The 23,753-nt window shown below is 49.8% G+C and overlaps 1 protein-coding gene across 1 annotated transcript in view; it reads right to left on the bottom strand.

Annotated features, from left to right (window-relative positions):
* Window positions 1-10,038: 10,038 nt before the first annotated feature.
* MFSD4A (major facilitator superfamily domain containing 4A) overlaps window positions 10,039-23,753 on the bottom strand; it is a 29,929-nt gene continuing 16,214 nt past the window's right edge. The window contains exons 6-10 of the mRNA XM_044267744.1: window positions 22,813-22,986; window positions 18,092-18,239; window positions 14,737-14,807; window positions 13,388-13,508; window positions 10,039-12,258 (exon numbers count right to left, since the gene is read on the bottom strand). Coding sequence (XP_044123679.1) covers window positions 12,203-12,258; window positions 13,388-13,508; window positions 14,737-14,807; window positions 18,092-18,239; window positions 22,813-22,986 — 570 coding nt within the window. The 3' untranslated portion in view covers window positions 10,039-12,202. The remainder of the gene's footprint in view (window positions 12,259-13,387; window positions 13,509-14,736; window positions 14,808-18,091; window positions 18,240-22,812; window positions 22,987-23,753) is intronic.

Raw genomic sequence — 23,753 nt, 5'->3', positions numbered from 1 at the left:
TTGGTTGTTTTCATAAACAATTCTTTGAAGATTAACTGTCTCAGCACAGGGGTGCCTGGGAATCGAGGGCACCATTAAAACTCAGTCGCAGCACCTTCCTGGGAACCAGTTTTAGTGAGTCCTTTGTCTGTAAACCTACCCCGGAAGCCTCCCAAGAGGTGTGGGCCTCAGGAGACGGATGATCTGCTTTCTGTTTGAGATCAACTGACGTGGAAAGTGTGTGTGTGGTGTGTGTGTGTGTGTGTGTGTGTGTGTGTTTCCTTTTCTAAATGAAAGTTTACAACTTGAGCTCAAGCGAATGAGGCAGACCGTTCTGTTTGTAAACTACCTCCTTCCTGGAAAAGTCTCAGCTTCATGTTTTTTTTTTTTTGTTGTTTGTTTGTTTTTTTAATATCCAGGGTCGTTCTTAGCATCAAAAAAGGTAACCTACCACTTAAGATCAATATTCACTGGACAGCCTTCTGTTTGGTGTCTGTGGCTGTATCCCAAAAGTAGCCCAAGTTAAGGTAAAGGAGCAGGTTGAATGAGTTTCTGAGACATCTGGGATCATCTGAGCTTTTCATCTACTCTGGCCCCTGTCTGCTCATTTGTAGGCTGGGAAATGTTTAACAACTAGGCTCTCTGAAGGGAAAGAAAAAAGTCCATAAATTGTAGCATTTGCTGATTTCCATGATGTAAATGACTCCCCCTTTGGCTGATTTTAAGCCACTGCCTTAGTGTTGAGAAGGGATGAACGCAGAGCCGCACACGCAGCCGGCGGCCACCTCATTTATTCCATCCCAGGGTGCATTTTCACATAAATTCTAAAATCATTTTTTTTCTTATTCATATGCTGATTTTTTAAAATACAAAATTAAAATCATATGTCTAACTTCAGTAATCTTTTTTTTTTTTTAATGGCTTATCAGTGCTTTTGTGATGTAATATTCCTCATGGCATATTTTATGTGTTCTAACAAAGGTAAAAACTTCCATTGATTTTTAAAAATAAATACACGGGAATAATCCAGAAATTCTCAAGAAGTCAACATAAGCATCTTAGAATTAAAATGTAGGTTTAATTTTTCCACATTTTGATGATTAAATTATGAGTATAAATTTCTTCTTCAGATGTTGATGGGAAAAGTAAGCCCATAAGCCAGTATCTACACACACATGGGTAAATACGGTGAAAGGATACTGGATTTTTTTTTAACTAGAAGAATTCCTTGACAATGTATATACAGTTTTAGAGATCCGAAAAGGCAGGTCTGTTGAGTCTATTCACTTGGCCCAATTTCTAGTTTTTTTCCATACTGTGTGTCACTTGGGCTTGGAGGGGAAAGGAAGGAAGCCAGAGGCTGGGGATGCTGTAGCCGGCACAGCAGGCTCTTGGTCCTCTGACTGCAGGCCTGCCCCATTGGGTGAGGTCTGGCCTGGTAACCTTGTTTTCATCCCAATCTCAGAACATTTGTTAGGATTACAAAGTTCTAAAGGCAGTTGTGTAGGTTTCTGGGGAAGTTAAGCACCTGGAAGCACCCCCTGGCATTTCAGAAAAGCAGTCTCCAGCCTTTCTGAACACACACCTTGCTCAGTAAAAGTTTTTGAACACCAGTTTCCTATTGCAAAATCCTGTGTATATAAATTAAGTTGTAAACCACTGTGTGAAAGTCACATGTACATCGTAAGACATACTCAAAAGTCAGAATTAAGGATAGTATAAAAAGGAAGTCTTGACTGGAAGCTCTAGTATTTCTTCTTGCCCCCAGGAGATCGTCTTGTGCACTTCTGGCAACATGCAGTCTCCACCGTACAGACCACTGCCTCAGGGTATCATTTCCAGTCTGATCTTGAAAACAAAAGGTGGATGCTTTTGTTGTGTGATACATGGAGAAATCCTTTACACATTTGATTTGATTTTCATGTCAAGTTCAGTTTGGAAATTTTCAGGAAATCTTCAGTTTGTCTTCAGCTTCCTGAAATTTTACATTAATTCTTTTTTCCTGCATAAGCCATTACCAAGCTTCATGCATAGTATTTTTGACAGCCTGTTTCTTTTCTCTCCAGATTAGGTAGGACTTTTGTTTTACTAGTCTGCTTACAAACTTTTGGCCTTATTAATGTTATATTTCACCAACAAATTCTCAATTACTTTAAGTTGCTTTGTGCAGAACTATATAGCCACCTCCATTTCCTTGCTGCATTCATAAGTTTTGATTTTTGATTTTTTGAAACATTTCAGCATCTGAAGAAATACTTTCCTTAATGGGCCAGTGCTACTGATCATTTCACTCACTCGTATATATTTTAGTTATCTAGACCCGAAATCTAGACTTGTGCGCTGGTGCCGCTCTTGGGCGTGTAGACTAGTCTGTAGACGAGTGCAGGTGTCTTTGTGTGGAAACCTGGAGCGCCGAGTGAATCACCAAACCAACGGGAAAGTTAGAAAGATTACTCACCAGTTATCTGAGGGGAGAACAGAACTTATTTCTAAATGGAGCTGAGAAGTTCATTTTCACCCCACAGTAGGGAAGTGGAGGTCAACATTATCTTTCTTTAGCTGGTACCCTGACCAGAGAATGGGGCCTGTGGAAAACATTTTGTGAATTATCTTCTTGGTTTTGGGTAAACAGATGTTAGTTTCAGTGTGGCAGGCCTTACCTGTAACGAGGAGCCCCGTTACCCCTCTTAGGTCATCAGAATTCTGCTTACTGCAGTTTGAAGTTTTAATCTTAGAATCCAGAAGTCTTGTGGGTGGTAGAGTATTAAGCAAGAGAAGAAGGCAGTTTGATTTCATTTCTCGTACTTGGTGGAACCTGTTAGCACGAAAGTCATGTTTTGACCTGTAAACAGAGTAGTCTGAAAGGTGAGTTGTTGATGTGGTTTTTACATGTTCCATTTAAAGCTGCCAGTTTCTTCAGGCTTTTCTGGAAAAAAAAAAAATTGCAATAGACTGACAGCCTGCCAGCGCGTGGCTGTCGCCGGGATGCTGCCATCCGTCACGAACACGGGAAGCCCAGAGTGGCTGGTGTGACAGGGGAGGTGTTGGCCCTCAGGCTTTCCGCAGAAATCACGACATTCAGGCTGTTGTTAACATCCTTTTACACGAACCCCCTAATAAAACTCAGGAGGGATACAATCAAACTTAGTAAGGCTCTTGAACTCTAGGGTTTTTTTTTTTTTAGTTAAAATACACATCAGAAAGTTTTGTGAGGTTTAAAATTTTATTTTTAAAGAGGCAATAGGGAGACGAGAGCATTTCCTTCCAAGTCATTCTTGTGTACGTGTGGATATGCTGACGCACTGAGCGTGTGTGTGCGCGTGCGTGCGTGTAAATAAACCTCCTTTTCATCCTCTTGGATGGCTCCTAGGCTATTTTATACTGAAATTTAAAATCGGCCGCACTTTGCAGTTGCCACTTTGAAAAAACAAATCCCTTGCACATGTATTTTTAAAAACCCTAGAATCGTAGACCTTAAAGACTAACTGCTTGCCACCCTTTTAGAACTAGAAGGCTGCACATGACGTGTGCTGAACAAAGCCGTGTTGACCCGCTCTTCTGCATGCGTGTCACGGCCCTTTCCTGACATTTCTACACGTCCGCTTTTGTGTAGAATCCTCATTAAGGTGGGTTCTAAGTTTCTCACAGAGTGGTTTTATACCGAGAGTAGTATTTCTAAATAACAGATTTGACCGTGAATTGATGAAATGCTGGGGAAGTTCTGGCACCGTTTACCCAAACTGTACTGAAGCAGCATTAGCAGAAACCTCAGAGTATCTTGGGCTGAATGTTCTTTTCAGCTTTGCCTTGTTTCCCATCTCATAAGGGCCCATTCTGACTCTTGTCCCTCCAAGGATTATGAGCCACTCTAGGACAGGCATGGGACCTTCTGGACAAGGGTGGGCACGCCCCGCGGCCGAGCCAGAGTTCTAGCCAGTAGAATCATTCAAGTCTGCCTAGAATAGAGTTCAGGGGTGGGAATGCCACATACTGGTATTAAATCACTTGGCACTTTTTGGGGCACCATTATTAGCACGGTTTTGTTACTAATAACTGGAAGCACTTAATGATTATTTTGTTTAATTTTGACCTGAGGATACTGAGGGTCAGAGAAGTAATGTTTATTTCTCATTTATGTTTTCTGGAATTAAGACTCTTTGGAGAAAAGACAAATGGATTACCTAATGGGCTATTCTTTCAGGCTCTGTAAGGTATGCTCTTTTGGCTAGGATGTTTTAAAATCATTTGCAAGCTTTTAATATTGTAGAAATTAGAAATAAATGACTTTTTAAATGATTTACAGTTGATGGAACACACTCAGCTTTGTAAACTGTCCACTTTCCTGTTCCTTCTCTGTTTACTCGTTGTTGCTTATTGTCTGTTAGGGGACACAGTCCCTTCTAAGACATTTCTTATTTCCTGTTTTTGAGGCCAGTACTACCAAGGCCTATATATGTACATTACATTCAGTGCTTATGTGGGAAGTAGCAATGTCTTATGTACTTCCGTGTTCATGATTAGTGAAATTAACTAATATGCATATATGTAAAGATAGAAATTAATACAATTGAGTGTTTTGATCACTTGTGGCCTATTTTTTGGTCTGGCCATTTGAGTTTCCTAATCACAGTCATATCGGTTTCTGCACTTTTGCCTTCATGTAGTTTCACTGACCTCTGTGGGTAGGGAAGATTAAATATGAAACACTCAGTCCAGTCATTCTGCTACTGGTAGCTTGGTTTGAGGTGAATACAATTTTTGACTAAAATCAGGTTTTTAGAATTATACCCTTTATTGGCCAGATAATCAAGTTGGCTTTAAAAAAAAAAAAGTGTATAACTTTGCATTTTGAAGAATAAACCCGTAATTTTCTCTGAGCCCTACTGGATCTTCACGTGTGGCTCTCGCATGAAGGTTGAATGTTACTACGTAGTAAACATTTGATTTTCATCCACCCCGTGTCTGATGCCGAAGACGAGCATATGTGTGCTGGAGACCTCGGAGAGAAGCGTTCTTTTACGTTCGCCTCTTAGTTTGGGATGTGCAGTAGTAAGAACCTGTCAGGGTTTTTCCTCTAGTCGGGAGGACCGTTCCTTCCTGGTTCATTGTCCCCCTTGTTTGTTGAAATCGATCTCTCCCCATGTCTAGTATCCATCACTTCTGTGTACGTGAGAGACCGCTAGGTGATGCAGGCACACACTTACCAGGGGCACGAATGACAGATAACACGTCACTAAGAACTTGTCTTCATGTCAGTGTAATTTGCTCTAGGGGCATCTGCAGAGTATTAAAATTGCTTTTTTTCTTCTTTTTCCTAACACTGCAATTAAAATGATGGTGACCGCTACCCTTTATTAAACTCATACGGATGATTGGTGCAGCTGGAGAGCAGCTGCTGTGTCTTCTCGCTCAGCAGTCTGTCCTAGCCTGCTGGGAACCAGAGGGGGTTGTTTTAGGGTTGGCTACGATTGACTAGCCAGAGTCCCGAATTCCCTTCGGATGTGGCCGAGCACCTTCACACAGAGCGCAGGTGGGTGAGGACAAGGCGTTAGCACTTTGAGGGCTTCCTGATATGCTGCTTTCAAAAGAGAAGAGTGTAGCTGGTTCTCAGCGGGTCCAGACACAGCAGGGGTTGCGCTGATAGCCTGTCAGGTGACCCATTTTTCTATCACTTCAAGTTTTATGCAAAAATTTTGTTAAATTCTGTAATGGTGATGTGTGTCTTTGTAGAAGGATATGTTAAAAACAACTATTTTTATGCAGGAACCGACAGAGGAACTTGCTTTGTATAATGGCAAGCTAGCTTTAAGAAAGCACTGTAGCAAATTTACTGAAGTCCAAAACTATATAGATATGTTAATAGATATGTGTGCAACTAGATATGGACAATTGTATTTTTTTAAATAAATATTTTTAACCAAATGACTTCTTGAATTGATTACTCCTCTCACCTCCTTTGAGGTGGTCTGTGTGGACTTTGTGTTCATCCGTGCTAAATGGATCAGTGTCAGTTCTAAGTTCAGTTTCCTAGTGGTTATCATCAAAACCTGCCTGTCAGCTACTTGATGCGTACCTGCATTAAAATATTAAAAGCCTGAGTTGGAACATAGGTGGTGGGAAGGGGAGACCGTAAAATGATCTTTCATATAAAAAGGAATTAGGAGAACTGCGTGGGCTAGAAAAATTATTCACCACGTGAAATCTTTTCATTTTACCTGTGAATTTCACTTTTTAATTTTAAAAATGTAGCTTTTAAATTTTTAAAATTTCTACAATTTTAAAAATGTAGACTTGTTCTAGCCCTCACAAGAAGCATGTCTTGCTTATTTCTGCCCTAGACATTCTCTCTTTGTGTAGTTTTCAGTATAAGAAACTGGAGACTTGGGTTCATGAAGTAAATGAAATGAGGCCCTTTCAGAAGGGAGTTGATACAGTATCCGTGGCGGAGAGCAGGGTTACTCAGTGGCACCCATTACATCACAGAGGTCTGTCTCCCATCCCTGGGTGTGGACCCGATAGAGTCCCAGAGGGTTCTTTGGGGGCAGCAGTGACCCGTCCCTTCAGGTCGTGGGTAGCCATGTGCAGGCGGCTGGGTGGGAACCACTTCTGATGAGGGCAGGGTCCTCCTAAGCCACTGTGGTCAAAATATTCACTAAAATGAAAGTCCTGTGAGGTCGAATAAGTTTGGGAAATGGGGGCACCAACTCTTGGAGAGTCAAAATGCATTATTAGAAAATGGAAAGCTCTAAGAAATCCTCCAGTAAAAAAGCTTATCTGGTCCACCATTTTCTAACCTTCCTGTGGACTCCTCCTGAGAAGCGTCAGGGCCATTTTGTTGCACTTTCTGTGTTTTTTTTAGATGCCTCTAATGACAAAATTCTAGCCTAACAGCAGGTGATCTCCCAGAGCTCGTGTTTCCAGGCGGGAGAGAATCAGGAGCCGCTGGAAGCGTTCACACCCGTTGTCCCTGGAAAGCACAGCACTGAGATACGCCCTGTAACCGGAGTCCATGAAGGGGACGCCCTGTGGGATCAGTTACCTTCCGAGGATGCTGTGGCATGAAAACCGAAACGGAGACATCATTTCTAACGGATGGAAAGCCCTGGTGTTGAGGTGGTTGCTGGAGCATCACACTGACGTCGGGATTCCCACTTAGTGAATATGGCGCCGTCGTCGTCATTGCCAGAAACCCTGCGTCAAGGCCACCGTCCGCGTTACCCAGGCCAGCGGCTGATGCTCAGTCCTCACTGGAACTCCTGGCAGCACCGGTTACTTCCTCCTCCTCGAGATAACTTTTCAGGATGCCTTCTAGGAAACCACAGTGCCTCCTGAACTTCCTCCTCTGGCTTCTCTCACTTGCTCTGCTGGACCGGGTTCTTTCTTCTAACCTCTAGGTGTTGAGGAACCCCAGGGCTCAAGCTTCCAGTCTCCCTAGAGTCCCTCTCTCTCGGTGGTCTCTTCTCCAGTCCCAGGACTTCAAGTGCTATTAATGTATGTGGCCACGAAATTTCTATGTTTGGGCTTGACTTTTAAGCTCTTTTTTTTTTTTTTTTTAAGATTTTATTTATTTATTTAACACAGATCACAAGTAGGCAGAGAGGCAGGCAGAGAGAAAGGGGGAAGCAGGCTCCCTGCTGAGCAGAGAGCCCAATGCAGGGCTCGATCCCAGGACCCTGAGATCATGACCTGAGCCGAAGGCAGAGGCTTAACCCACTGAGCCACCCAGGCGCCCCAGCTTTTAAGCTCTTAACTTTGAAATCCCCCAGCCTTCCTGATACCCAAGGTAGCATCAAAAAATGAACATGTCTGAAACCGAACTCTTTTTTTTTTTAAATATTTTATTTATTTATTTGACAGAGATCACAAATAGAGAGACAGGCAGAGAGAGAAGGGGAAGCAGGCTCCCTGCCGAGCACATAGGCCAACGTGGGGCTCGATCCCAGCACCCTGGGATCATGACCTGAGCCGAAAGCAGAGGCTTTAATCCACTGAGCCACCCAGGCGCCCCTCTTTTTTTTTTTTTTTTTAAAGATTTTATTTATTAGAGATCATAAGTAAGCAGAGATGCAGGCAGAGAGAGAGGAGGAAGCAGGCTCTCCGCTGAGCAGAGAGCCAGATGTAGGGCTCGATGTGGGGCTGGATCCCAGACCCTGAGATCACGACCTAAGCCAAACGCAGAGGCTTTAACCCACTGACCACGCAGGCGCCCCTGAAACTGAACTCTTGAGTGCTACCCCCTTCCTCTTCAGTGGTCAATGGCCTCGTCATAGGGCCAGTAACTCAAGTCACATGCCTTGGCATCATCCTGGATTCCCGCCTTCCTCACACCCACACCCCATCCGTCAGCAAATACTGACTTTGAAAATACAGCTTGAACCCAGTCATATTCACTACCTCTGACGCTACCAACACTGTCCTAGCCATCATCCTGTCTTACATAGTCTAGGCAGTTGTGTCCTTGCTGGTGGCCTGGTCTCACGCCAGTCCCACGGTTTTCCCCACACTACAAGAACCAGAGCATTACTTTTGAAAAGTGTAAATTGAGGAGGGCCCTCGGGAGGCTCAGTCGTTAGGCATCTGCCTTCGGCTCAGGTCATGATGCCGGGGGGGTTCTGGGATCAAGACCGTGTCAGGCTCCCTGCTTGGTGAGAAGCCTGCCTCTTCCTCTCCCACTGCCCCTGCTTGTGTTCCCCCTCTCACTGTGTCTCTCTCCGTCAAATAATAAAATCTTAAAAAAAAAAAAAAAAATGAGGGGCACCTGGGTGACTCAGTGGGTTAAGCGTCTGCCTTGGGCTCAGGTCAAGATCCCAGGGTCCTAGGATCAAGTCCTGCTTATCAGGGAGTCTGCTTCTCCCTCTGCCTGTCTACCACTCCACCCCTCCCTGCCCCAACAAATAAATAAAGTCTTTAAAAAAAAAAAATGTGTAAATGAGGGGCGGCACCTGGGTGGCTCAGTGGGTTAAAGCCTCTGCCTTCAGCTCAGGTCATGATCCCAGGGTCCTGGGATCGAGCCCCCACATCGGGCTCTCTGCTCAGCGGGGAGCCTGCTTCCCTTTCTCTCTCTCTACCTACTTGTGATCGCTGTCAAATAAATAAATAAATAAATCTTTAAAAAAAAAAAAAAGTGTAAATGAGACTATGTGCCCTGTCTGCTTGCAACTCCCACTGAGCTCACATAGAAACCACAGAATCCGGACTCCTGCCACGGCTTGTGGGATCCGGCCCCTAGCTGCCCCTCCCACCCATTTCCTGCCTCTGTCCCTACCTTCCCCACTGCACTTAAGCTCCACTGACCTGCCAGCTGCTCCTCAGGGGACCACACACCCAAGCTGGCCAACACCCCTTCACTCGCCCTGTCCCCGGCCCTGTGTCCGGGCGACAGGCTCTTTCCCGGTACTGAGATCACTGCTCCAACAACGCCTCCTTGGGAAGGCTTTTCAGAGCATCTGACAGTCCCTCTTCCCACTCCCTTCCCCCTGCTTTATCTTCCTCTGTGGCACTCCATTATCCCACTCACGTTCTTGCTGTCCGCCTGCCTCCCGCTGGAGTGTAGGCTCCGGGAGGCAGGGACCCCTCGCTCAGGCTCTGTGCCTAATCAGGGCCTTGAGCACAGCAGGTTCTCCATCAATCATTTAAAAACGAATAAAGGAATCCTCCGAAAGACTTCTAGACCACTCTGTCTTCCTTCAGTGACGGCCAGCACTTGGGTGGATTAGAGTCCCGCCTCTGACTAGCAGAGGGACAGCTGGGAACAGGATGAGAACGGCATGATCTCCCGCGCTCGGAAATGTCACTCTTAAAAGAAGGAGGACCATTTAAAAAGCCCTCCTTGCTCTGAAACTGATTTTGAAGTGTGATATGAAAACATATCTGCCGTCCCTTATTCTGATTATATATAGAAGGGAACAGTGATTCTCACTCCTAAGAGTTTTGCTTCTTCTAAAATATCAGCCATGTGAACCTATGGTTTGAGGGAGGCCACTCTTCGGGAAATATTTGGTCATTTGTTTCTGGGCTCCATATAAAAGAATCCATTGTCTATAATGGATACCACACGTATTAAATTTAAAATATTTTATTTCAGGAAAGGTACACTTAGATTTGTTTCAATCTTGTTTTCTATATCCTTAAATTAATCATGACACCTTAGATAAAGCCAGTGATTCTTCTAAACCTGTATCAAAAGGATACTGTTTTTGAAAAACCACAAGAAAAATATAACTGCTTTCTTTTGTGTCCAGGTCAGTGATCCCTCCAGTTTGAGTGCAAATTTAAGTCTGGCAGCCAGCAAAGTATTTAGAGATCTTCTTAACACAGCACCCCTAGACCCTCAGCTTTCAAAACGAATTTGGATCTGACTTACAATAAATAAGTGCCATCCCTAGGAACAATTCTGAAGCTGCTAACGAGGAGGTTTTAAGAATAAAAATTGCTAATGTTGATGAAGCGGTTTCTCTGTCAGCCATATAATCGTTGCTTCAAACAAAGTCACTTTCTTACAGAAGTCCTTTGAGGTAGGGTACGTGCTTTTAGAAATGTCACTTAGATTTAAAAAAAAAAAAAAAAGAAAAGAAAAAAAAAAAAGCCAGGCAGGAAGAGCGTCCGTAATCTGTGTGCCCAGGGTCACGTACGCAGCTGAAGGGGGAGGCGGACGCCCCCACCAGGCTGGTTCCCCCTGGAGTCCCACCAGCACACAGGGTGCCAGGGGGGCTGGCTCACAGGACAGATGCTACAGATCTGGGAGACACCTGTCCGTGTGGGGCGCACTGCCTACACCTGCTGCTGAGAACCTCGATGCACTCTCCCCGTTCATGCCCGTACATCTGTACCGACACAGAGAACCTGCAGGTAAACGAATGCACACTTGCTGCGACAGCGTCTCACTACCTATGGCTGCCTCGGCGCGCTCAGCCCTTTCCCAGTGGCGGGCTGGGGACACCCTCTGCATTACTAGGGGACTCACTCAGGGCAGGAGGTCTCCTCCGGTGTGCCGCACCCTTTGAATGGCTCCACAGTCCTGGCTTTTTGTTAAAGGAAACAAGCTGACACGGTATAAAGAGCTTTTTTTCCCTCTATGAACGATGGAAAGTTAAAATTAGTTTTAAAATTAGAAGTTCTGGTGCTGTTTTTCCACCTTCTAGAAGTGCAGTCCAGAAAAACAGACTCTTCATCCCATTCTCCCGGAAACTTCCGGGCCGTTAGCATTGGTTGTTAGCAGTGGTATGCTGGTGGATGTTTAACAGTGGGCTCGTGGGGGGCAGGAGAGGGCGCAGAAGAAGAGCCAGGATCATAGCCTTTACCAGTTTCTGTGGGAAGAATATTCCCACGTGGCCGATCTCTAGCCACCAAACACGTGATCCCTGAAAGTGCTGTCGGAAAGAGATGCTCAGAAGCACACCTTTCCAATATACAGATGCAAGACAGATTAAAAAACAAAACAAAACAAAAAAAACCCCTCAAGGAAGTGATGAGTTTTGAGTGGTTATGACCTTTGTTTTTAATGTAATTAGTTGTAAGTTTCTGTAATTTCATTTTGAATAATGGCTGTGTGTAACAACCAGCTCTCGAAATGAAATTTTAACAAGGCAAGTCGGAGCTAGCCCAGCATACCACTGAATTAGTGTCCCAAAGATAGCAAGATCTAACTTTTCCTTACGATGTTTTAGATGTTAAATGAACTACTGATTGCAGCAACCAGAATCTGAGGGACTTCGGACTCTCAAAAACAAAAAAGCACATACACCCTTTGAGCATGCCAGGGAAGAGCTTGGGGTTTGTTTTCGACCACTTTAAAATATATTTACATCTAGCCATGATCTTTGAACTTCACAATTTCAACTTATCCTTCCAAACTTCACCTAAAAGTGATCTTCAAACCCAGGCGGGGCATGGTCCATGCAAGAGGAGACCAATGGAGTGAAGTGTGTGGCTGTCTTCCTCCTTCCCGTCTGGGTGTCCTGGACAGCTCTGACTAAAGGTCCAAACCAGGGAAGAGGAAGGGAACTTGAATATCCATCCCATAAACTTCTAATGATTTGCCCCAGGAGGATCCAGGTACCAGAAGTCAATTTAATCTCTTCTACCCAACCAAGGATTACTGGAGAAGATCCCAGCCAAGGCATGGGGAGATGGCCCCCACGGCCTCCCCCCGCTGTCTGGAACACTTCGGTCTGTGCTGGCGCCCAAGGGCCTGGCGGTCTCCGCCCGGCCCCTTCACCCAGCTTTACCTCTGGTAGCACTCTGAGCTTTCCATCCCTAGGGCTTTGTCCTGGGTAGGAACTACGAGAGAAAAAAACAGGTAGTGTGGCAGCAACGATTACTTCTGAACGCTTTCCCAGGCTTTTGTTCCTCTGCCCCTTCTACGGCTCGGCAGGGAGCCAAGTCCAAAGGCAGACTCACTAGTTCTGGCAAACCAGAACCAGTAACCATTGGTGGAGACAGTTTGTTGAGACTAGTGTGGACTTGAGGAACAGAGGTGACTTTCTGTCTCCCGTGAACAGGGAACTCCGTAGGTGTTGCTCCTTGCACATTCGGGAAACGTTTCTCGAACCGGAATGAAGGCTCCTGCTTAGCGCTAGGCTCGGTACCTGCCACTGGGGAGCAAGGCCACAGCCAAGTGCTGACTGGGGGCCTCCCATCGGTCTTCTGGGCCTTTAAACTGAGTGGCCGCCTGCGCGAGAGAGGACTGCAGATACCTGTTCCACTTTTTTTGTGATTTTTTTTTTTCTTTTATGGAGAGGATGAGGGCTCTGCCTGGGCATGCTCTCTTAAGAACTGGCTCCATGCAGAGCTGATACGCTTGCTGGGGCCTTGAGATCTCTGGGCAGAAAGGCTGGGAGGCAGGGAGGCTCGGGGATATGAAAATAGCTTTGGGACTCCCCTGCCTGGGGTCTCCAGGAACCGAAACTATTCTTAGGAGGCGTCTCTGCCCTGAAGGAGCTTTCCTTTGCCACTTGGCCCGAAGGACCTCTTTTTGGAAAAGAAATCTGGACAAAAGTCAAAATCCTAAACTGCAAAGAGATGGCCAATTAGGCTTCTGGGCTGCGTTCCAGCCGAGGAGGCAGACTCTGCCTTTCAGGGCCCCGCATGGGCTGGAAAGAGATTCTTGGCCCGTGGTCCCATGGCTTGGTGGGACACAGGAAGCCAAGTTCACAATCCATGCCCCTCTCCTCCTGGAGAAGGCATGAGTCAGCCCATCCCATTCCCTCCTGCCCTAAGCGTCCAGCGCACACAATCGCATGGCAAAGCAGGAAGAGGGGGAAAGGAAGCTGTAGAAAAATAAACATTTCCTTGCATTTGACTTGGAACAGAATAGCATTCGTGGCAAGCTAAGATCTAGGGCATCTCTCACGGCTCCCCCCTCCCCCCCATTTTCCTCCTCTTGTGTAGACACAGATTCTTTCCTTACCTGATGAGAGTTCAGGATGCATCCTGTGGAAAAACAGGAGCAAGATATAGAAGGTGAAAGCCAGACAACCAAAGATCACGCCGCAGACCAGGAAACTATGGCTGCCCTGAGCTTGGAATATCTGCCAGAGGGGAGAACAGACACAGACCGTCATACCATCGCATGAAAGGGGGACAGTGGGAAGCAGCTCTCCCTGACCCCCCGCAGGCTTCTCAGGCTGCAGCCCCGGCACCACCCCGATGGGCAGGATCATTGGCTGGAGGGCCACCTTGGCCTCGCTTCAAGGTTATGTTTCTGGAGGAGGCAGAAATCCTGCTCTGAGGCAGGGGCTGGATCCCATGACCCCTGCCGTCCCTGCTGGCTCTTGTCTGGGATCTTCTGGAAATCTCCATCTCTTCCTTAAAAGTCTGAGCATAGGATTTCTCTATGCACAAGATCTACCCAGACTTTGCAGAAGATTTTATGGTTGTCCCTTTATCACGGAAAATGTAAAGCAGAGGCCGAAGGAGCTTATGGAGCTCCCAGGGACCCATCACCTGACTTGAACAATTAGCACCAACTTCCTCTGTACTCCCCCCTCCCCGCCCCACTTCTTCCCTAGATTTCACTGAAGCAAACCCCAGACATCACGTCATTTCGACGCAGACCTTCCCCCTCCGGGCAGGGTACCAGAAGAGAGAAGGAGGGCTGTGATTAGGGCATGTGGGAGACCGAGAGACCTAGGCTTGAGCGTCCTGTTACTTATTAGAAGTCGGGCTGACCGAGGGCAGGTTGCTAATTTACCTGACCTTCAGTAACCCCCTTTGGAAGAAGGACAATGACCATTATATCAATATATATGCCTTATACTCTTTAATGAATATCAGATTTTTGTCCCCCTGGTGAGCTGATGAGACATGGGTCTATCTGAAGAGAAGCGGGAGGGCTGGCCCTCGATCGGGGCGGGACTTAGGCAGGACAGCTGGGCCCCGTGGAGGGTGGCCAAAGGCTAGGAGAGGTGGGGTGGGGACAGCGGAATGAGAAGGGGAGGGAAGCGAACTCCCGACTCCATCAACCCCATCCCAGGCTCTGGGAGCTAACGAACGTTCCCACGAGGCCCCACTGGCCGCGCTCCCAGAAAGGCCTTGTGTTTGCGTTGGACTGTACCATCCATGCCTTCCCATCTCCAAGTCCCACATTCGGAAGCTCGGCTTTCAAAGCTGGCTCAGAGGCAGAAACAGGTCACAGAGGGGGCCCTGCCTGCTGGGCGGGACCTTCAGGGAAGGGACAGCTGCTGGCTGCAGCCTCCCGCCCGCCCGGAGGGGGTCCCCCCAAATGCTGGCCCCTTCCCTTCGAGCTTCCCCACATACCGAGCCAACCAGCATCTGGAGAACCATCTCGCCAATTCCGGCCCCCGTCACCAGCACCGTGGTCGCACAGCCTAACCCGAAGAGAAGGGTTTGGGTCAGTAAACGCAAATTAAGGAGACAGAAGTCAGCTGGTATAACCCCAGTTATTTCTGGGAAGACTCCGGAAAATGGTGCGACGGCCTGAGAAGACTACTTCGAATTTCTCAGATTTCTCACACTCTGGCCCTTAACTTGGCTGCGGGAGTGCTTGGGTCCTGCCGTCACGACGTTTTCACGGTTCTAGAACCTTGATGTCCTCAGGTTTATCTTGGGGGTGAATTCCAAGTTGCTCAGCCTGGCATTAGGAAGGGTCCTTCCCAATCTGACTGCCACCTGCCTTTCCAGAAAGCTTTCTTGACCTGCCCTGGGCAGACGGATGGCCTCCCTGATGACCACACCTCTGCTCCCTCCGGCAACATGGCACAGACCTTCCAAGTCCAAGCTTCCCAGTCCGGCTCAGGCCCCGGGCCCCGAGGTGTCAGCTACTAGCCTTGTGACCTTAGGCCCGTTCTCTCCCTTCTCTAGGCCTCAGTTTCCTTCTGTAAAATGGGCACAAACACTTCCACAGGGTTGCCCTCTGGGAGGTCCTATGCAGTACAGGGACGTCCGTAGCCTCGTGCAGGTGCACAGCGAACCCTCGAGACCCCGCCAGCTGTCAGCCTCATCCCTTCAGGATCAAGTTCCCAGGCTTTCATGGGGGTTTGCAGGGCCCTTTATAATCCCTGCAGAGAGCTCAGCCACCTCTCACCCCTGCTCATGATCTCTCCTCCTCTCCCTCCCACCGGGAGAACCACCCGGCTTCCTCCCGCTGCCCACTCCTGCTGGAAGGCAGCTTCTGGCATGCTGCACCTGGCCTCCCTTCCTCCTCTGCATCTGCCAAGCTGCTGTTCATCTTCTAGCTCCCTCCGTTAGACCTCCTCCAGCACCCCCCCCCAAACCCGCATTATGCTGCCTACCTCTGCTTTCCCCGGCAACCCCCCACCCCGCCCTTCTTCCAGGTCCCCCACTGTCTGTCTACAAGCCCAAGAGACAGGACTGTGCCTCGAATTTTAGTTCAGAGGCCAACATACAGTAGACGCTTAGTGTTTTTTGAATAAAACAGAGATCATCTTTGTTGACTATGGGCGTCAAGGTCTTCTTGCAGACTGGCTTGTATTGGTCTCTCTCTCTGCCTTTGCTGTCACCCTGTTCACGGCCCCCCACCCTTCCCTGGAATGCCTTTCCTTTCTCCTTCTGCCTTTCCAGATCCTGGGCCAGCTCCCATCCCATCAACTCCGTGAAGCTGTGTGTGGATTCTACACCGGTCACTCCCTTCTCTGAATTCCAGTAGCATCCACATCTGTTCTACTCATTCACTCGAAAACTCTCCAGTACTTTCTGTGCGGCAGGTGCCGAGCTCAACACCGAGAGGACTCAGGGGACTAGAGTTAACATGTAGATTGAGCAGCGGTTAAGCTGCTAAGTCAAGTGTTCTACATTTCCTCAAATGCACAAACAATCCTCCAGGTAAGTACGTGCGCCCCATTTTGTAGATGAGAAAACTGAGGCTCAGGAAGGGGAAGAAAAGGGAATCGTACAAGATCACAAAGCCTGAAAGCGTGCAGGCAGAACTGACATTCCAGGGCCCGCAGGGAGCATGTCATCAAGGAGAGGACACAGATACAGAAGCTGAGGCAGGTACAAAGGGGAAGGGTACAGCTTTCCAAGGGGAGTTCAGAGAAGCTTCCAGAAGGGGTGGGCAGGGACAGGGCAGAATGGGCACTCCGGGCAGAGAACAGCAGGTCATTCACCATGGCTAGCATGCAGGCCCTGAGAAGCAGCGGGATGGGAGGAGGTGTGAGAAAGGAAAAGAGCCCCCCAGGAAGCCAGGAAGGCCGCAGCCAACTCTGTTTCACAGGGAGCCCTCCGCAGCAGTGCGGGGGGATGGCCTCCCAAGTGGTCCCAGCCCGGCTGCACTTCAGAGCCCCCAGTGGCTCTGGATCCGTTCCATCGAACGTTGTGGAAACAAAGCCCAGGCCTTGGGGTTTGTTACAAGTGCTCCAGGTGATTGTAGCAGCATTGAGAACCACTGAGGGAGGCAAACGCGAAGGGGACAGGCCAAGACCTGCCAAGGCAGGGAGGCAGGTCATCAGAAACTGGGAAAAGCTGGGCACCGTGAAGAATTCCAAGCAGGCACCTGCTGGGAAAGGCCTGAACTAAGGCAGGGATGGCGAGAGAGGAGAAAATGGATTTGAGAGCTCATTTGCAGGCAGAATCAACCAATACCAATTGGTGTTATTATTACTGTTATTCCATTTGGCTTAGTTCATTCATTAATTTCTTTTTAAGTAGGCTCTGCGCCCAAGCAAGGTGGGCTTGAACTCACGACTCCGGGGTCAGGAGTCGCATGTTGTATGGACAGAACCAGCCAGGAGCTCCTAGACTCTTACGCTAGCTGACCACTTAGAACTCTGGGATCTTCCGTGTGACATGGGATACCCACGTTATTTTTCTGCGTCATTTACTCACTTGGGGTTTGGAGATCATCCTTAAATTTCCAGGACCCAGGCCTCCCATCTCTTGTTACTGTGGGTAGCTGAATTGGTCTTGGCTCTATGACTTTGCCCCCATCCCCCAACCTCACCATACCTCCCCTAAAAAAATCACTCCTCTTTGACGTTGGTTTTCTGACACCCTAGGGCACTCTAGTGGCTTCTACGGGTAACATTAAGTGTTCAAAACATAATTATTTTTAATTAACTCAGTTTAAGAAAAGATATTTTGCTATGTGCAGCTGGGAGGCTACAGAAAGAGGAGGAAGATTAGTGGAGAGAATTTGAAGGTTTTGACATCAAAGAACCCCAACGTCACAACCCTAAGTCAAGTGCAGAGCCGCTGTTCCACTCCTCTAGGCTTCCAAAACACGCAGAAGCACAGTGGAGCCAGGAGCTGCTGTCACTGAGCAGTGATCAACCCCTTTCCAATGCCATCACTGCCCTGGTCTTGGGACTCGGAATTTCCAGCACAGCCATGATCGCCAGCTGTGGGTCGGCAGGCATTACCACGGGAAACAAAAAATAGGAAGGAGAAGCTTGCTGCTTCTCAGGGTCGCGAAGTCAGGGGCCCCAGGTGGAAGGCTGCATGGGGGAAGCCACGTGGGTCAGCGCAGGCCCACCTGTGAAGCGGCTCCCAGCCCAGTCCGGAGGTTAGTGGGGGGCCTGCATTTTGGGGAGGGGGCAGAGCAGCGAAGGAGCCGGAATATACCACAGAAGGGGATGGGAGGACGTAGCACCCAGCCAGGGAGGACGCTGGGGGCTCTGCACCCCTGGCCACCCACCTTTGTACTGCAGAATGTCCTCCGTGTAGGCCAGCATGCTGGGGAACGTGCTGCTGAGGAACAGGCCCAGGCTGGCTGTCCCCACGAACAGGAAGGCGACGTTGTAGGAGAACACGAGAAGCACCAGGAACGTCATCACCACGCCGACCTTCGACAGTAAGGACGGAGGCTGTTAGCCATTGGGAAGACGGGGCCTCGGGCTCCTGACTTGGAAAGGGCCACCCTGACCCCAGGGCGGCGCTGTGTGACCAGGACGCCTCCCTGTGGACTCTGTGGGAACTGCACCTTCCCCAGGCTGGGCTCCGCGGAGGAAGCCCCGGGAACTGAACGGAGGGCGGCGGCTGGGGGAGGGGGCGGCGAAGGGGCCGTCCAGACCGCTAGGCCTGCCATCACACTCAAGAAGCGCTTGGCGCAGCAGTACCGCCTGTCCCCAAGGTCTTATCTGTGAGCATGGGGACTTCCCGCCAAGCCATCAGCTCTCTGCCCTCCACTGACGAAGACAAGCTGCTTCTCTTGCCCCAACAGCCGCGAGCTCGCAGAGGAAGCCCAGGGGTAACAGGAGAAGCTGGCAGGGCTGGGGGTGGTAGTAGGGGTGGGTGGTGGGGTCCCCACCCTATGGGGACCCAGGAGGACCTCCCAGGAAGAGGGTCAGTGGCCGTGGCAGTTTGGCTCCCCCCACCCAGGGCTTCAGCTCAGACTCCTGTGACCAGATTCCTGCTTGCAGTTAGAGGCCCCTGGGATGTGGACTCAGGGACCAGAGATCTTTCTAGTTCAGAAAGGGTCTCTGTCACATGAGCATTGTTTTGTTAAGTCACGCTTTTTCTAAATTCCTTAAAAATGCTTTTAGGTCAACACTGAATTCTTTCTTTCTTTTTTAAGTTTTTATTTATTTATTTGTCAGAGAGAGAGAGAGAGAGAGCACACACAAGCAGGCAGAGTGGTAGGCAGAGGCAGCGAGAGAAGGAGGTTCCCTGCCAAGCAAGGAGTCCGACTGGGGACTGGGTCCCAGGACCCTGGGATCATGACCTGAGCTGAAGGCAGTGGCTTAACCAACTGAGCCACCCAGGCGTCCCAATACTGAATACTTTCTATGCAAAATTCCCCGGGGAGGGGGTGGAAATTCCCCTGGGAAGAAACAGGCAGCTTGGGTCTGGAGGCAGAAGATCCAGGTGTAAGTACCAAGTCTGGGGCTTTGAGGTCCTTGATCTCTCTGATTCTAGGCCCTTAGTGTGCAGAATGGGTTACCAAAGCTCCCCTGGAGAGTGCTGGAGAAATGACAGCAGCACAGGGGCTCTTAAACTGTTGTCTTCAGACAACGCTAACTCCTCGTATTTGTGTTTTGAGCGTAGAAGGTATGTAAGAAACCACCTCCAGCCCCACCCCGACCCTGGCTGATTGACAGATAAAATGAGCCTGGGCACAGGGAAGGGATGGTCACCCTCCTCGGGCAGATCCCAGGGACGTGCTCCAGCTGGAGGAACGAAGCCAGCAACGGCCACCCATGAGCGCCCTGCCCTTCACCCTTCTTTACCAGCCCCCCAGTCTCTATGCAAGATCTCAGTCTCAGACTGGCTCAGAGGCCTTGTCAGCCTGTCCCTGAGGGGGTTCACAGCAAATGGCGGCTGACGGAGAGACACTCTCTTCACAACGGAGAAGCGAAGCGAAAGACTTCTCTCATGCAGTAAAAATGCAGAAGCAGTAGACATAGTTAAGCTTCCAAATATAATGTATTTCTTTGGCACAGAAAATGGCCTCACAGCCTCACTGCTCTTTCTTCCTCCTCTGCTCAATCTTTCAACGTTGGCGCGGCCCCAGACTCCCCTGGCTCTTCTTTGTCTGTATTTCCTGCTGGTCCAGCGCCCTGGTTTCAAATATCTCTACGCCCAGTCTCTTCAACTCATCCCTCCAGCCACGACCTGTGTCCAGAGCTCCAGCCTGGCACGAAATACCGCCCCTTTGATGGGTGACTGGCTGGCTGACAGGATTGTTCGAACAGAACTTGGCCTTTCCTCCCCCAAACCGACTCTTCCCCCTGGCCCCCAACATCAGTGATGTCGGCCCAGCGGACAGGCCCTGGATCTAAGGTAGTCCTCAATTCCTTATTCCCTCCCCTCCTACATTCAGGCCAGGGCAAATCCTACCACCTCCACCCAAATAAAAGGTAGACTCTTGGACCTCTCCAAAACCATCGTGACCACCTTCATCCGGCCGCAGCCTCTCCTGTGTGGACTCCGAGACGGGCTCCTCACCGTCTCCCTCCTTGATGGACTCTCACCCAGGACAGGGGAGTATGTTTTTGAAATACAAAGCAGATCATGTCCACTCCCTGCTTCACACCTACTGAAGGCCTGCCTTACTCCCACTTTGAATAAAACCCCAAACCTGGCTTCCAAGGCCTTCTGCAGGATCTAGCCCACGTCGGCTGCCCCAACCTGGTTCCCTGCTCCCTGTCGCCGACCCTGCCCACCATGCTTCCTCCCAGTTACCCAGTTAACTCCACCGTTGGGCCTTTCAACCAGCAGCGGCCTCTGCCCGGACCATTCCCCGCTCCGTGCCACCGTGGCACTGGCCCCTTCCGGAAAGTCAGTTCCCAACTTACATGCCTGGGGCAGAACCAGGGCTTTGAAGATGCTGTTCCTGCCCCCCGCCCCCGCTGCCTGGCTACCCCATTTTCAAATCAGATTTGAAATTGTAGGAAATTTACAGGAAAGCCATGAAGAGTCACCCTGAAAATCCCTAGACTTGGGGGAGTATGAAAAACACCTCTCTTCTTTTAGCCTGGGTGACAAAATCTTGAGCACGCCCAGGGCCAGCTAGCCGCTCCACCAGGCAGCCCTCCTCCCACACAGCCTGCTTCCCACCTGCCGGCCACCCTCATCCCGACCCTCCCCTGCCCATCTTCTTCCCTAGCCGAACTTCCCCTATGGCTGTTCATTTACCAGGAAGTGGTCGTGGAGACCCAGGAGAACAGGCAGCAGGGTGACCATGAATTTAAACATGAAAGGACCGTTCGGAAGAAGTCGCAGTGACTATGGGACAGTCACTGGGCAGGTGCGGAGCCAGGAAACTCACTCAGGGCTGTGGAAGGGTAACCCTGATGGGGTGCCCACCAAAGGCAGCTGAAAGGCCCTGAAAATGATCCAGGTGCCATGACTCCTCTCTCTGCACCCCAGTCTGAATCTCTGAGGGAGGGGCCCGGGAATCTGTCTTTTGCCAAAGCACCGGTAATGTATTTGGGAGTCATTTGCTCTAGGATGGTGTTTTCCCACGCTTGTTTGATGACACGAACCCCTGGGGTGTTGGTTAAATGTATAGATCGCTAGGTTCCCTCCCCTGGACACTGTGGTTCATGAAGCCTGGGCTGGGCCCAGGAATATGAGTTTCCTTTTAAAAAGCCAGTAGTCCAGGTGTGTTTCTTATCATCAATGGCTAAGTCATATGCGGGCTTCAGATGTTCTTCTCCCCCCAGACTCAGAGTCCCACCCCACTGTCCTCTGTCTAAGCAGCTGACCTTGGGTCTCGCAGAGGCTGGCCACCTGGAGTACATGTACCCCGACTCTTCCACCCCATGACCTGCTCCTTCCCTGGAGCGCCCCCTCAGCCTCCTCCTCACTGAGCTTCACGCTCCCTTCTCCACTGCAGGCCCACCCCGGGGCTTTCCTCTCTAACAATGGCATCTGCCCAGACCCCTCCTCCCAGGCTTTCTCCCTTTCTCCTCTGCCTACACACAGGCTCCTGTCAAGCAGAACTCTCTCCAGCTCAGAAATATTTGCCACAGTCCCACCTCCACTTCCTGTCTCCCTCTCCCTCTTAAGTTTGGCTTCTGCCCACACTACCTCCCATCTACAGTGAACGGGAATTTCTTTCTTAGAGGTCATCGACCAGCACAAAGCTAATGATAAGGCCTTTCTTGCAGCTCATGGTCTCTGGTCTCTGTAGCCCCAGCATTATTTCCCGACCCCCTTTCCGCTGGAAACTCAACGCAGGGAAGTACTTTTTGACAGTGGATTTGGCTACCTGGAAAGGGATGAGTTCCCAGTCACTGCAGGTATGTAAGCAGATTGTGGACCCCTAGAGAGGATGTTATAGATGTGACTGGAGCCCTGGAAGGGAGGCTGGGCTAGATGACCTTACAGGAATCTGTAATCTAGACCCTTCATCACAGATGCTGACATGGACACACATCAGGTCTGAATGCTTGGGCCAGGACACCCAGCTGTCGAGACAGGCCAGTTCCCTGAATCCCATCCTACCTTCTAGTCTGGCTATGAAGAGTCATCTGGGAGAATTTCAAAATGCAGATTCTGAGGCTCCAGCCCAGAGATGGTGATTCGGGTGGCCATGGGGTTCTGACCAGCTAGGCGCCAAGAGGACACAGGAGGACCAAGGCCTGCACCTGCTTCCCTTGTACCCTTGGCAGGTTGTGCCCTGGGATCTGCTCCATTCACAGCAGTAACCACCTCTTATAGCCCCTTTCTTTTATGGGTACAAAAATCAGAGAATCAGAGAGGGAAAGAGGTTTTACCAAGGTCACACAGAGAGGCTCCATCTTCTGATTTCCATCCCTTCCTCACCAGCGCCTCTCACTTCTGCTTTCCTCCATCTACTACATTCCTGCTCTGCTGGCAGAGTCCAGTCCTGAGCAAATGTCCTGGGGCAGCAGGAGGGCCAGGAGTAAATAGCCCTCCTGTGCTTCCAGGAAGTGATAGGAGGCCACTTACCACATTGATGAAAACCATGGTGACTGGCTTCAGTTTGGAAGAGATGGGAATGGAGATGAGCCGCCCCAGGGTGATGAAGCCCCAGAAGAGGCTGGGGAGGTAACCAGCCACCTTGTGCCCCACAGAGAGCGGCTTCTCCACTGCATAGCTGTACACGAAGGCTGAATACTCGCCCTGTGGAGAGACAGGCCCTGCTGAGCACACCTGCAGGGCAGCTGGACCCTCAGAAAAGGAAACCCAGGGTGGGGGCAGGTGTGCTGAGGGCTGAGGAAGGACTGGTCCTGCTCCTAGAGCCTCAGTGAAAGGGGGGCTTGGAGCCGGGATCGCCAGACACATGCAGGCCTGAGCTGAGGACAGGACCCATGCCATGCCACAGCTTACAGACTGCACCTGTCCTGAGGGGCAGGCCAAGGAAGGCAGTGGCGGGATGGGGGAGGGGGCGTCTCTGGGTCTCCACAGGGGGCCCCGGGAGGTCTGGGCATGCGGGCACTGCACCCTGTCCCTCCACCGGAGCAGACTTCCACCACATGTCTTATCTATGAGGATGCCACAGGAAGGAAGGGTACCACGGCTGAACAAAAGGGGTATCAGAGTGTCTCATTTGACAGATGAGGGGGCAGAGAGAAGTGAGCTGCCCGAGGTCACACCGAGAGTTGGAAGTCAACCAGGGCTAGCACGTGTATTTCCCCCTGGGCCATCTGTGTCCTGGAGCCTCCTCTTTGGAGAGACCCTGATGTGGCAGTCAGTTAATCCGGTCAGCCATTCAAAAGGACCCCGACCGAATCCTACGAGACTTCTGAGGACAGACACGAACTAGAGTAGCAGAGGCCCCTGTGGCTCCCGGAGCTGGGCCCAGTCCTGCCTGTCGCTTGTTTACCACATGGCTTGAGAAGCTGGGGTTTGGAATGTGTTCCAGGAAGCAGAGTGCCCTCGCGTTTACA

This window comes from Neovison vison, chromosome 10, assembly GCF_020171115.1.
Source record: "Neovison vison isolate M4711 chromosome 10, ASM_NN_V1, whole genome shotgun sequence".
Lineage (NCBI taxonomy): Eukaryota > Metazoa > Chordata > Mammalia > Carnivora > Mustelidae > Neogale > Neogale vison.
The sequence above is the reverse complement of the archived record's forward strand: the minus strand, read 5'-3'. Positions and strand labels throughout refer to the sequence as shown.